General features: G+C 45.7%; 2 protein-coding genes across 2 annotated transcripts; both read left to right on the top strand.

The window, feature by feature from the left end:
- The first annotated feature begins 220 nt into the window (after positions 1 to 220).
- Positions 221 to 2,454, top strand: LOC132206573 (ferritin, middle subunit-like). Its single transcript, XM_059640806.1, has 4 exons — positions 221 to 322; positions 1,136 to 1,282; positions 1,765 to 1,890; positions 2,308 to 2,454. The coding sequence occupies exons 1-4, from the start codon at positions 221 to 223 to the stop codon at positions 2,452 to 2,454; spliced, it is 522 nt and encodes a 173-aa protein (XP_059496789.1).
- Positions 2,455 to 11,625: 9,171 nt separating this feature from the next.
- On the top strand, positions 11,626 to 13,949 carry LOC132206580 (ferritin, heavy subunit-like). The gene is made up of 4 exons (XM_059640818.1): positions 11,626 to 11,730; positions 12,611 to 12,757; positions 13,256 to 13,381; positions 13,803 to 13,949. Exons 1-4 carry the CDS (start codon positions 11,629 to 11,631, stop codon positions 13,947 to 13,949), a joined length of 522 nt encoding a protein of 173 aa, XP_059496801.1. The 5' UTR covers positions 11,626 to 11,628.

Raw genomic sequence — 13,949 nt, 5'->3', positions numbered from 1 at the left:
ATTTGCTGCCATTTCAAAACTGATTGGCTCTGAGTATCTCACTCCACCCCATTCCCCTCATTGGTGCCTGGATGCATGCCAATTCCTCATTGGCTGTCATCATTGGTGGTGTCATTCCCTGGTTGATTGCAGGATGACCCAGGAGTATAAAGAAAAGAGTTCGTAGGAAAGGAGTTCAGTTCTGGAGGTGTTGAGGTGATAGTGAGCAGGAGTAGTGAAGATGGCTTCCCAAGTGTGTCAGAACTATCACAAGGACTGTGAGGATGCTGTTAACAAGCAGATCAACCTGGAGCTCTATTCCTCTTATGTTTACCTCTCCATGGTGAGGCTTGATTGTCTGCATTGTAAAATGAGACAATGCATTTAAATGTAAATCTGATAATACCTAGAAGTTCTCCTCTTTAATAAGCAGAGTGTTGAAATCTAAATTACTCCTTCTGAGAGTGGTTCTCTTTGGCTGGGTATCATAATCATCATTAGCATCTGCATAATGTAGATATAGGTCACTTGTCCAATTGAGTCCATCTCAAGAGCACTCCCACCTACTGTCCCCTTGTGACCCTGCACTTCCCATGGCTAACCCCCCTGCCCTGGCCACTATGGGCAATTTAGCATAGCTGGTCAACATCATCTGCCCATATATGGGCAGTGAAAGGAAACCCACATCTTTGGAGAGCATGTGTGAACTTCACATGCACAGTTTTAATCAGACCCTGGTCCCTGGCACTGTGTGGCAGTAGTGCTAACTGCTGAGCCTTACTGCACAATTGGTTAGCATCCTCCTCTGTCTTTTATGTTCTGAAGTGTATGGTGTCAGGAAAAGTCTCATGTTCATGTCCATGTTTAATACTGGATGTTTCCATGAAGCAATTACAGTATTAGATTAGATTATAGTCTCTAATTATTGGGTTCCTTTTGGGGAGGAGCTAGTGTTGCTGACTTGAGTAGGGTGGTGGGGGAAGGAGGAGAGGAATGTTTGTCTGGAGATGATGTGTAACATCAATGCTGTGATCAATTGTCACCTGTTTATTTGTTAAGTGACTTGTGATACAGTCAGTTGTTAAGTAGCTTACTATTTTACCTTTTAGCTGGTGATGAAATTTTAGTCTTGCCTTCTGTTCCCTTCTGCTTACAGTTCTCTTACTTTGACCGGGATGATGTTGCCCTCCGTCACTTTGCAGAGTTCTTCAAGGAGCAGTCCCATGAGGAACAGGAACATGCTGAGAAACTGATGGCATTCCAGAATAAACGTGGTGGCCGTGTTCTCCTGCAGGACATCAAGGTTGGGGTCTATCTCTTGTAGTAAATGCAAATTGTTGTTTCTTGCTTGTGCAATGGCCTTGGTGTTCCAGACTCCCCTGTACATCTTGTGTTGAGATGAGTGAGGTGTCTTGATAGAAAGTCTCTGCTTGATGTGAGTTGGTTTTGCTAATTCTTTCCTTTTCTGAAAGATCAACAAATCAGAATGAAAGGGTTTTAGCACTGAACTTGCCCCAATGACAGTTTAGACTGATACATTACTGTAGACTAGCCTGAATACAGGTAACTTCATCCCAATGTTTCAGTCTTTAGCCCTGATCTGTCAGCAGTTCTTAATGATGGATCAAATGTCTGATAATGGTCTCCATGACCACCTGTGAATTGTGAATTGTTATTAATCCTTGGTTTGGATTTGGCACAGATTACCATATGTCGTCTTTTTCTTGCCTTTGTACGAGTCTTGGACCTTCTAACCTCATTAATGACTGTGTTTTCTCCCTCCAGAAGCCAGAGCAGGATGAGTGGGGCAATGGTCTGGAGGCAATGCAGAGAGCTCTGCGGATGGAGAAGGATGTGAACCAGAGTCTGCTGGATCTGCACAAACTCGCCTCTGGCCACACGGACCCTCATGTGAGTTCCTGATGGGATGCATGTCTCGAGGGAGCTCAAGGTGACATGGGAATCTGCTATTCCTGTTCTACAAGCATAGGCTTGCTATTGTCCCAGTGTTTGAGAGCAGCAGCCATCCTGAACATAGATGTCAGTCACTGATATGTGCTTTGCTGACTTGGTGAGAGGCGTAAGTGTTTAGAACTTCCACCCAATTCTGTGAAATGGCAGTTTGATCCCTGGTGGGTAAACTCAGGTTTCTGTCACCATTTCTGCATTTGCAAAGTTGCAAATAAAGCTATTCCAGTCTGTTCATTGTTTCTGGAGAGCAAGCTGCTCTCAAATACCAGCACTTGTTCACACTTATCACTGCAAAAGCGCAATGGTGTGATTGTTGATGTGTCTGCTCTAACATTACATTCTGGCTCCTTGTTCCAGCTGTGTGACTTCCTGGAGAGGCACTACCTGGATGAGCAAGTGAAGATGATCAAGAAGCTGGGAGATCACATCACCAACCTGAAGAGACTGGGAGACCCTGACAATGGCATGGGAGAGTACCTGTTTGACAGCCTCTCACTGAGCTGAGTGGGGTCATAGAAGAAATTGGTCCATTTGTGACTTAATTCCGATGCCCACTTTACCTTTTTCTGTCTGCCATTCCAAATGGAAATACAAGTCTTTGTGGAACTGGATTTTGGATCTTTGTTTTTTAAACGACCTAAATTACCAACAGCTAACCAGGTAACTTGACAGAAAAAATCCACAATAGAAATTTCACACACTTCTATATCTTCCTCTAAAGGTAGCATAAATTTCATGCACATATGGAACGTACATTTTATTCATGGCAAATTTGTAAATGAGGCATTTCCCCTTTCCTTTTAGCGTTACATTAGCCTTCCAGGTGTGTACCACTTAGTGACATGACTTTATTCTCCGGACGACATTAGACACTAGGTGCTTCCTCTGTCCTCCTCTGCCCTTCTTCCAACAGCAGCAAGGGTCAAGTGAACTCTTTCGAAGTTTGCCGACTGCAAAGGCTGCCCCCATCTGCAGCTTGTGGACTTGTTTTGTTTCTTTTGGGGACTGAGGGTTAGCAGATGAATGATTTAAAGGAAGCAGAGTAGGATTCAAAGCATTTTTTTGTCTTCCTTCTTTCTTCTTCAACACCACCCCCCTCTTTCCCCCTGATTTCTCATTACTTCTTATTTCCTCCTACCCTTCCATACCTCCCAATAGCTTCATGTATGCAGCAGCCAATCATTGGTTGGGTCACTTCTTTTCCTCTTGTTTGTCTGAAGTGAAGCTCTCAGCAGGGGAATAGGGTACAGAAATTGCTGAGGAGGAGAGGTCTTATTTGCAAACTCTTTCAGCTCCAACATTGTTAAGCTCTCCATCAATAGAAGGCAAGCAACCTATACAGCATGTATGTGGAAATGGCAGGTTAGGGGACTTGGGTGGGGAGTGGATCTTTTAAATCTGTGTGAGAAATTGTTTTGAAATTGGAAATTAGTAGCTGCAATAAATTATGAACACTGAGAAGAGGCAAGAACTTCTAGATGCAATGTCCTTTTGCATCAGCTTTTCATTCAGTTTCCAAATGGGATAAGTGATGGAGTAGATGCCTGGCATTTCCATGAGTGATGCTGGGGAGTGGAAGATAGGAAGTAATGGAGATGAGTTGAAAATTGCGTAATAGATACATGGATGAATATGAATCTTTTTTGAGATCCATGCGAGATCTCCTCAAAAGGAAAATCACTTTCAACTATCTAGCACAAGTATTTTGAGGAGATAGGCGAGAGGGCTGTTGTTCGTGTGGTCTACGTGGGCTTCCGAAAGACATATAATACAGTGCCACACAATGTTCAAGCCCCTGTAATGAACGGCAGCGCAGTGACAGGGATATGGAGTTGGCTGCATTACTGGAAACATAAGTGATGCCAATGGATGCTCTTTGGACGAGAGGGTGGTTTGTAGTGGAGTTCCATGGGTTATGGGGAGGAGCCAGGCTTTTCTAAACTTAGCTAATGACATATAGCCTGGTATAAAGGATGCAATTTCAGAGTTTGTACATGATAAGAAACTTCAAGTGAGGACCATGGTGTCGAACCTCAAAAGGGCACAGACATATTGGTGGAATCGGCAAGCGAGTGGCAGATGAAGTTCAAAGTGGGAAAAGCATGTAGAGACAATACAAAATAAAAGGTGCATTTCTAAAGAGGGTGCAGGAGTGAGTGAACTGTATGGTGTATTTGCATTACATCATTGAAGGTGGAAGGACCATCTCCAACACATCCCTCACCTTCCTGGACTTTCTGTCTCCATCGCAGGCAACCACCTACAAACCGATGTCCATTTCGAGCCCACCGACTCCCACAGCTACCTGTAATACGCCTCAACCGACCCACCTTCCTGCAAAAACTCCATCCCCTATTCCCAATTCCTTTGCCTCTGCCCCATCTCCTCCAAGGAGAGGCATACCACTCCTGCACATCCCAGATGTCCTCGTTCTTACAGGACCGCCACTTCCCCCTTGCAGTGGGCGAGAATGTCCACAATCGTGTCTCCCGCATTTCCCACAACTCATCCCTCACACACCTCCCTCGCAATAACTTCCCCGAGAGGATCCCCTAGTCCTCACATACCACACCACTAACCTCTGGATATAACGCATCGTCCTCCGAAACTTCTGCCATCTACAATCTAACTCCACTACCAAAGACATTTTTCTATCCCCACCATTGTCTGCTTTCGGAGAGACCATTCTCTCTGCGACGTCCTTGTCTGCTCCACACTCCCGTCCAAACCCACCACACCCAGCACTTTCTGCTACAACCGCAGGAAGTGCTGCACCTGCCCCCACACCTCCTCCCTTACCCCGATCCCAGGCCCCAAGATGACTTTCCACACCAAAGAGATGTTCACCTGCACATCCGCCAATGTGGTATACTGCATCTGCTGTACACGGTGTAGCTTCCGCTACATTTGGGAAATGCAGCAGAGGCTTGGGACCACTTTGCAGAACACCTACGCTCAGATCGCAGTAAACAACTGCACCTCCCAGTCGTGCACCATTTCAACTCCCCCCTCCCATTCCTGAGACAACATGTCCATCCTGGTCCTCCTGCAGTGCCATAATGATGCCACCCATAGGTTGCAGGAACAGCAACTCATATTCCGCTTGGGAACTCTGCAGCCCAATGGTATCAATGTGGATTTGACCAGCTTCAAAATCTCCCCTCCTCCCACTGCATCCCAAAACCAGCCCAGCTCGTCCCAGCCTCCATAACCTGTTCTTCCTCTCACCTAGCCCCTCCTCCTACCTCAAGCCACACCTCCATTTCCTACCTACTAACCTCACCTGGCCCCTTTGACCTGTCCATCCTCCCCGGACTGACCTATCCCCTCCCTACCTCCCCACCCATACTTTCCTCTCCACCTACCTTCTCCTCTATTCTTCTTCAGTCCGCCTACCCCTCTCCCTATTTATTTCAGAATTCTCTCCCCATCTCCCTTTTCTGATGAAGGGTCTAGGCCCAAATGCTGCATGACCTGCTGTGTTCATCCAGCTCTACACTTTGTTATCTCAGATTCTCCAGCACCTGCAGTTCCCATTATCTCTGAGGACTGTTTAAGAGAATCGTTTACAAAGCTCGCAGTGCCCTGAGCTTTATTAGTAGGGGCAAGTGTACAAGAGCAAGGTGATTATGCTGAACCTGCTTAAGTTTGACTCCAACAGGAACACTGTGTCTCATTCTGCACATCACACTGAAGGAAAGTGTGGACGTACTGGAGACAGTGCAGAGGAGGCTTCCTGGAATGGCTCCAGGAATGAGGAATTTCAGGTGTGAGGATATATTGGAGAAGCTGGAACTCTTCTCTCTGGAAAGCAAATGGCTCAAATACGGATCCAGAAAGAACAAACAGTGGCACGATGTTCCCATTTGTGAAAGGGTCAGGAGCAAGAAGGCACAGGTTTAAAATTGGCAAAAGAAGCTGAAGTGATCTGCGAAAATAAAAACCTTCCAACACAGCGAGTGGATAGGGTGTGAAATGTATAGTCCGAGAGTGTGTTGGAGGCAGGTTCAATTCACGCATTCAAAAGGGAATAGGACTGATATCTGAAAGGGAATAACATGGAGATTACAGGGACAGTGCAGGAGAATGGCAAGAGGTGAAACGCTCAGCGAGTTGGTGGTGGATACGATGGGCCGAATGGTCACCATCAGCACCGTAATAACCGTGTGGCAGTGGGCAGATATGAAAGCCGAATTAAAAAGGCCAGAACGTGCTCAGTTTCCCCCCAAGCCGGCTGGACAACAAAACAGTGATAATGGGAACTGCAGATGCTGCAGAATCCAAGATAATAAAATGTGAGGCTGGATGAACACAGCAGGCCCAGCAGCATCTCAGGAGCACAAAAGCTGACGTTTCGGGCCTGGACCCTTCATCAGAGAGGGGGATGGGGGGAGGGTTCTGGAATAAATAGGGAGAGAGGGGGAGGCGGACCGAAGATGGAGAGAAAAGGTGATAGGTGGAGAGGAGAGTACAGGTGGGGATGTGGGGAAGGGGATAGGTCAGTCCAGGGTAGATGGACAGGTCAAGGAGGTGGGATGAGGTTGGTAGGTAGGAGATGGAGGTGTGGCTTGGGGTGGGAGGAAGGGATGGGTGAGAGGAAGAACAGGTTAGGGAGGCAGAGACAGGTTGGACTGGTTGTGTGGTGCAGTGGGGGGAGGGGAAGAGCTGGGCTGGTTGTTTGCTTCCTTGCCATCCACTGCTAAATTCAGCATGTAGGGCTGATGGCCTTCAGAGCAACAAACTACCAGGATGACTTTCAAATTACAGGAAAGATGAATGTTTCTAACCTGAAAGTGATCTGTTTGTCTAATCCTGGGGGGAGGGGGAATACAATTGTCTCATAACTGCCTCCTGCAGACTGTTAAATCTACAACAGTCCAAATGAATCACCAGAGTGCCCCTCTCCCTCAACTTGGCAGTGATTTGTTAGATCTGAATTGAGGGTCACTTCCAAATGTCTTCAATGGACTCAACTAACTTGTCTTGTCTTCCAGCTGTGACTTCCTGGAGAGGCACTACTTGGATGAGCAAGTGAAGATGATCAAGAAGCTGGGAGATCACATCACCAACCTGAAGAGACTGGGAGCCCCTCAGAAGGGCAAAGGAGAGTATCTGTTTGAGAGGCTCAGCCTGAGCTGAATGGGGATTCAACAACTCCATCTGTTGCACACTGGTGTTCTAGTGCAAGTGCAGAGTGCACAAAAAAGTCAATGAAAACATTGCCCATGTATCTGACGACTTTGAGTGACTGCTTCATTTATTTGGCTGTTTATTATCTGATTATTCAGTCCCTTCGGCTTTTTGCTCTCTGCATTGAATCGATGCTTGCCCTGGCAATTTTTGTTCAGTTTCTGAATCCAGAGCCAGGAGAATTTTTGAAGTGAGTAATTGTTGCGGAAATCACAACTGTTAAGCTTTTGGCTTGTTCGCAATGCTCACTATCTGTCTTGTCCTCACTGTGACAATTCTGTAAGAGTAGTCTCTCGTGAATAGCTTCACCAAAATTGCTCCACTCTATCTAACTGTTAGCCACTTAACTGGTGCCCTGTCCCGAGCAATGCTCCAACTTTCCTAAAAGCTGGGATCAAACAAAATAGAAATTGCTGGGGTTTGCGGGGTGGCGGGGTAGGTGCAGGTGAAACTCTGGATGTGTGTTGATTAAACCAGTTAATGGTTGAGCCTGGTGACTCCACAACTGAAGTCTGTCTCCAGGTGCTGCCAGGCCTCAGTTTTGCCAGTAATATTCTGTTAACTTTACTGGTAGAATCTAAGCATTCAAAATATTCCTTAATAAGACTGTAACAGCAATAGCATCTGGCATGCAAGTTGCTTTTTCTCCATGCTTCTTTGGGCAAGCAATACACCACTGTTCTCGTTTCCCAAGCTAAGGAATTGGATTTTCTAACAAGTCTCCACTGTAGGAGACTGAGTGAGGAATCTGCTCTCTCCTGTAACAGTGTCTCCTATCCTCAATGCCCACCTTGTCGCGTGTGGGACAAACGTGGCATAGTCCCTGTTCTTGCTCCAGCAATCAACTGCTGAGGACAGCTGGTGCAATTAAAGCTACATTTGTAGACAAGGGGATCCGGGAGACTCTGGTTCACCTTCTTTATCTGCAGAGTTCCCTTCATAGCATCTCGGCTTCGGTTGGGGCGGGTCAGAGTAGAAGAGACACTTCACTTAATTTGCAGAAAGACCAACTCTCAGCAGTTCTAAACTTTTCTAACCCTTTCAGGGAAGGAAAGCAGTTGGCCGACAGCTGACTCACCACCCACACAGCAATGTAGCTGGCTATTTACTTTCAATCTTTGAGTAAGGAAAAGGTAGGGGATAGTGCCAGTGGAGCAGCAGAAGAGGGACTGTTCCACATATCCGACAGAAGCAGGCATAGCCCCTCTTACTGTGGACACCACAGTACCTCTACGCTGGTGTCCCTGCCACTCACTCATCCACTCTGTACTCCCCATTAACCCCAGCCCTGTTCCCTGCAACTGCAGGAACAGCTACACCATTCCCTGACCCCCTCGCCCCACCACCACATCCACCCCGTGTCTCCATTCAAAATAAAAACTAACAAACCTTCGGCATCAGACACAGATCACCTGCACCTGTTTCAAGTTGGTCTATTGTATCGGCTGCACCCAATGTAGCCACCATGAGGGAGACAGTTTCTCTGGAGCATCTGCGCTCAATGAGCAACAAACAACAACACTTTCCAATCACAAAATGTTTTAACTTCCACCCCCCCCTCCCACTCCATGGCTGACCTGTCCATCTTGGGCATCCTCCAGTATCACACCAATGTCATCCTCAAACTAGAGGAGTAGCACCTCATATTCTGCCTTGGGAGCTTATAGCCCAAGACACTAAATGTGGACCTTATTAACCTTATTAACTTCAAAGTGTCCTCATCCCATGACCAATCCCCACCTCCTTGGCCTTCTCTCCCACCTCACTGACCACTCCCTATCTGCACTCACCCATCACCATCCCACCTACCATCCCCAGTCCCACCCCTCCTCCTTATTTCTGAGCTTCCCCTCCCCCTCCCAATTTCTCAAGGGTCTCGACCCGAAACATCAGCTTTTCTGCTCCTCTGATGCTGCCTGGCCTGCTGTGTTCCTCCGGCTCCACACTTTGTTGCCTCTACCGGCACCCTGTGCCTTCCACTTTTGAGCCATTTCTGTATCCAAATGGATAATTCTCCCTGGATTCCATGTGATCTCACTTTGCTAAACAGCTTACTATGAGCAACATTGTCAAACGCTTCATTGCAGTCCATGTAGATCACGCCCACCACTCTGCCCTCATCATTGCTCTACATCAAATCTTCAAAATACTCAATGAAGCTCATGAGGCAAAACTCAATCTACAGTCATACCATCTGAATCCTGGAATTCTGTCCAAAATGGCATTATGGATCTCCCTGCACCAAATGGACAACAGCAATTCAAGAAGACAATAATAATTAGGGAAGTACAATAAATGCTGGGCCAGCCAACAACACCTTCATCCCATGAGGTAATAAAAGAAAAAGCAAGATGTGATTACTTTCCCCAAGGAGAGAAACTGGGGCCTTAAATTTTCCTTGGATTATAAGTGTTCGAGATGAAGAAATGGACAGCCACAATTCAAATATTTGCTGATGGCATTACATCAAGTGGCACTTTATCATGACAGTGGAATGTTTCAAACTTCCATGGAGTGGGGAAGACTGGCTGATACAGTTCAATAAGGGGAAGTGCGAAGTTATCCACTCCTGACCAAGAAAGGTGAGCCAGAGTGTTTTAGAAATGGGGACATCTTCTGCTGGGTTGTCAAAACTAATGATCAAAATGAAACTGAGACAAGTGGACAGAAATGTATTGAAACTAGAGACGAGATATAAAAACACTGAACAAAGAAATTAATTCAATGTCAGTCCTGATCTCTAAGGGATTTGCACACCTCTGGGTGGAGTTTTTTATGAAATTGTCAAGTTCTGGTTCAACCATCCCTGGAGATCTCATTTTCGGCAGGTTGGGCCTGAAGATGGTGCAGCAGAGAATTTCCAGAATCAACTCAGAGATAAAGAGCTGGTTAAATGATGATGGCAGCTTGCCCGAGTCCCTCAGTATGGAAGGTTAAGAGATGGCAGTACTTGAAAGTTTTAAGACCATTAATGGACTTGACAGGGTAGATTCAGAGGAATTGTTTCTTCTCAATGGGTCTTCTAGGACTTAAGGTATGGAACGGATATAGAATCTTCAAATTAGTGCTAAACTGCCCAGGATAATGTCAGAAACAGCCTCTTCACAGAAAGGATAGTGGGTAGTGGACACACACACATGTCCGGTGTCAGTTGAAGACTTCAAAATTAGCATCTCTTGATTTTTATTGGGTAAGATTTGATGTTGGCAATCACTTTATAATTTCAACACAAAAAAATGCAAGAAATGCATTTTGGTCGAAGAAACATGGAGACATGAAGAGATAATACAGGTACAATGGAACAACGTCAAGGTGAGTACAGGAGCAGGGAGCCCTCAGGATTTAAAACTACAATTCCCTGAAGGTGGCCAGGCAAGATGAAACAGTCATGAAGAAGGCTTATAGGAATCTTGTGTTTTTAAGGAGAGCCATGGAGTATAAAACCAAGGTAGTAACGCTACACCACTACACACCATTGGTCAGACCGCATTAGAGTATTGTGTTCAATTCTGGGCACTGTTTCAAAGGGAGGGCATTAAAGCCCTGGACATGGTGCAAAGGAGATTTGCTGGAATGATACCAGGAAAGATTTTAAAAATTGGCCTTATCTCCTTGGAGCAGAGACGATTAAAAGATGACCTGATTGAAATGTTCAAAATTATGAACCATTTTGATACAGCCCTTCCAGCCTGCTCTGACATTCCATATGATGATGGGTAATCCCTTAACTCCGTACCATCTTCACACTCTCTCTCCATACCCTTTGATCCCCATAGCCCGATCAGCTACATCTAACTCTTCAAAACCTTCAGTCTTTTGGCCTCAACTGTTTCCTGTCCCAGACAATACAACAGACTCCCCACTGTATGGCTGAAGACATTTCTCCTCATCTCAATCCCAAACAGACTACTCTGTATCCTGAGACAGTGACCCTTGGTTCTGGGCGCATTGGTCACCAGAAACATCCTTCCTGTCTTTGTCCTGTTTGTTTCTGTTACAAATTTCTAGGAACTACCACCAATCTCCGACCTTTCTCTCCAAGATCCCAGCAGAAACTGATTCTCCTTCATTGAGCACCTCCTGCAGTTGGTCACAACAAGCTTAGTTTAAAAAGAAAAGCTTTCCAAATCCAAATCTAGTTTTCTGTTCAAACTAACCATGACCCGATAGAGAGTTCCAGCAGATTGGAGATTCTAAATGACCGACTGCTGATCCAATCACAGAATAACCATCCAGACTTGACAACAATCTGCACCTCTGATCAGCTCTGCCTCATACACCCACACCCTCTCTCTAATTGGTGGGAGGGCAGAGGCGGGGCTAAATTCATGGGAGATTCCTAATTGGCTTTCAGGGAATGTCAGTCATCATTGGTGATGTCATTCCCTCGTTGAACATAGGATGTCCCAGGAGTATAAATACTGGAGCTTGTGGTACAAAGACTTGATATGAGAGCTGTCTCGGTGATAGTGAGCAGGAATAGTGACAATGGCCTCCCAAGTGTGTCAGAACTACCACAAGGACTGTGAGGATGCTGTTAACAAGCAGATCAACCTGGAGCTCTATTCCTCCTATGTTTACCTCTCCATGGTGAGGCTTGATTGCTTCAAGACTTAAGGCTGTGATTATATTTGTGATGAGGCTTTTGGTGTTTTCTGGTTCAATGAACTACCTGCAGAATGTATCTGGAGTCTCCTGCTTCCCTGACTGAATCCAGCTAACACACTTAATACTGAACACTTAAATGTAGGTGTTTCTTAAATTGAAACTCACCCTTGAGGGTCCCCTGCCCTTATTGTTCTTCTGGACAGTGTATGGCTGGTGCTACAGAGGGGTAAGCTGGCTTTGCTGCTAACTTTAACCCTATTTTATTGGCTGAAGAACTTATAAAAATCACTCTGCTTGTTGAAACTTTCTCCAATCAACTTCTACCTTTTAAGTTGCCAAATTAACCTGGCCCCTGGTCTTTTGAGGAGCAAAAGACTACTAGCTACTGAATATGAGGATGAAGTGTTGCTATTTGATTTTGATTGAAAATCTGCATGCCAAGTATGATTTTCTACTTGGGCATCCATGCCGAATAGACTCGAAACTAGATTTGTTGATGAGGGAGCTGACAGACTTCTGGCTCTGTTAGTCGACAAGCCAACATCCTGCCTCAGTTGGTCATGTCCGGACCAGCTTCCAGTGCTGAGCAATAGGGATGCCTCATGGCTGTGACTAACTGACTTCATAGGGCACTGTCAGGCCAGTGGTTGCAGTTGGCTTTTACTTCCCTCATGGAAAACTAAACCTAATGCCTGCTATTTGGGCATTAATCCACGGGGATGATTTCTCTGCTTTTGTCCTGCCAACATTCCTCCATTCCCTCACCTAACTCTGATGATTCATGATGGTGACTGGGTTACTTTCTGATGGATGGTCACTTCGGTGACTGAGCAACTTTCCCACTTTGTTTCTTTTTACACAGTTCTCTCACTTTGACCAGGATGATGTTGCCCTGCGTCACTTTGCTGATTTCTTCAAGGAGCAGTCCCATGAGGAATGGGAACATGCTGAGAAACTTCTGGCATTCCAGAATAAACGTGGAGGCCGTGTCCTCCTGCAGGACATCAAGGTTGGATTCTGTCTTGTAGAGTAAATGCAAATTGTGTAGTTTCCTGCTTGTACAATGGCCTTGCTGTTCTAGACTCCCCTGTACATCTCTTGTTGAGATGAGTGAAGCGTCTTGATAGAAAGTCTCAGCTTGTTATGAGTTGGTTTTGCTAATTCTCGCCTTTCTTAAAAAGCAACAAATCTGAATGCTCAGAATGAAAGGGTTTTAGCACTGACCTGGCCCAAATGTCAGTTTAGACTATGACACATTACTGTAGACTTGCCTGAATACAGGTAATGTTGTCCAACTGTTTCAGCCAGTTTTTAAATCCTGATCTGTCAGCAGTTCTTCATGATGGATCAAATGTCTGATAATGGTCTCCATGACCTTATCTGAATTTTGAATTGATTTTCATGCTTTGTTTGGATTTAGCACAGATTTCCATATGTCTCCATTTCCTTGCTCTCATATGAGTCTTGGACCTTCAAACCACACAAATGACTAGCTTTCTCCCTCCAGAAGCCAGAGCAGGATGAGTGGGGCAGTGGTCTGGAGGCAATGCAGACAGCTCTGCAGATGGAGAAGGATGTGAACCAGAGTCTGCTGGATCTGCACAAACTCACCTCTGGCAACACAGACCCTCATGTGTGTTCCTGATGGGATGAATGTTTCGAGGGAGCTGAAGGTGACATGGGAATCTGCTCTTGCTCTTCTATTAGCATAGGCTTGCTGTTCTCCAGTACTCGAGCAGCAGCCATCGTGACCATAGATGTCAGGCACTGATAGGTGCCCTGCTGACTTGGTGTGAGGTTCATGTATTTACAAACTTCCACCCAATTCAGTGAAATGACAGTTTGACCCCTGTGGGCAAACCGGGCTTTCTATTACCACTTCTAAAATAGCATAGTTGCCAATAAAGCTATTCCAGTCTATTCATTGTTTCTGGAGAGCAAGCTGCTCGCTAATAAATGCACTTGTACACACCTATAATCACTTCAAAAATGCAATGGTGTGATTCTTGATGTTTATGTCTGCTCTAACTTTACATTCTGGCTGTTTGTTCCAGCTGTGTGACTTCCTGGAGAGGCACTACTTGGATGAGCAAGTGAAGATGATCAAGAAGCTGGGAGATCACATCACCAACCTGAAGAGACTGGGAGCCCCTGACAATGGCATGGGAGAGTACCTGTTTGACAGGCTCACACTCAGCTGA

Source organism: Stegostoma tigrinum, chromosome 38 (genome assembly GCF_030684315.1).
Source record: "Stegostoma tigrinum isolate sSteTig4 chromosome 38, sSteTig4.hap1, whole genome shotgun sequence".
NCBI lineage: Eukaryota > Metazoa > Chordata > Chondrichthyes > Orectolobiformes > Stegostomatidae > Stegostoma > Stegostoma tigrinum.
Note: the sequence above shows the minus strand (reverse complement) of the source record. Positions and strands in the feature narration are given on the sequence as shown.

Coding starts and splice junctions, on each gene's coding strand:
- LOC132206573 (XM_059640806.1), top strand. CDS start 221: ATGGCTTCCCAAGTGTGTCAGAACTATCACAAGGACTGTGAGGATGCT. Junction 323..1,135: donor CTTATGTTTACCTCTCCATG/GTGAGGCTTGAT, acceptor TTCTGCTTACAG/TTCTCTTACTTTGACCGGGA. Junction 1,283..1,764: donor TTCTCCTGCAGGACATCAAG/GTTGGGGTCTAT, acceptor TTCTCCCTCCAG/AAGCCAGAGCAGGATGAGTG.
- LOC132206580 (XM_059640818.1), top strand. CDS start 11,629: ATGGCCTCCCAAGTGTGTCAGAACTACCACAAGGACTGTGAGGATGCT. Junction 11,731..12,610: donor CCTATGTTTACCTCTCCATG/GTGAGGCTTGAT, acceptor CTTTTTACACAG/TTCTCTCACTTTGACCAGGA. Junction 12,758..13,255: donor TCCTCCTGCAGGACATCAAG/GTTGGATTCTGT, acceptor TTCTCCCTCCAG/AAGCCAGAGCAGGATGAGTG.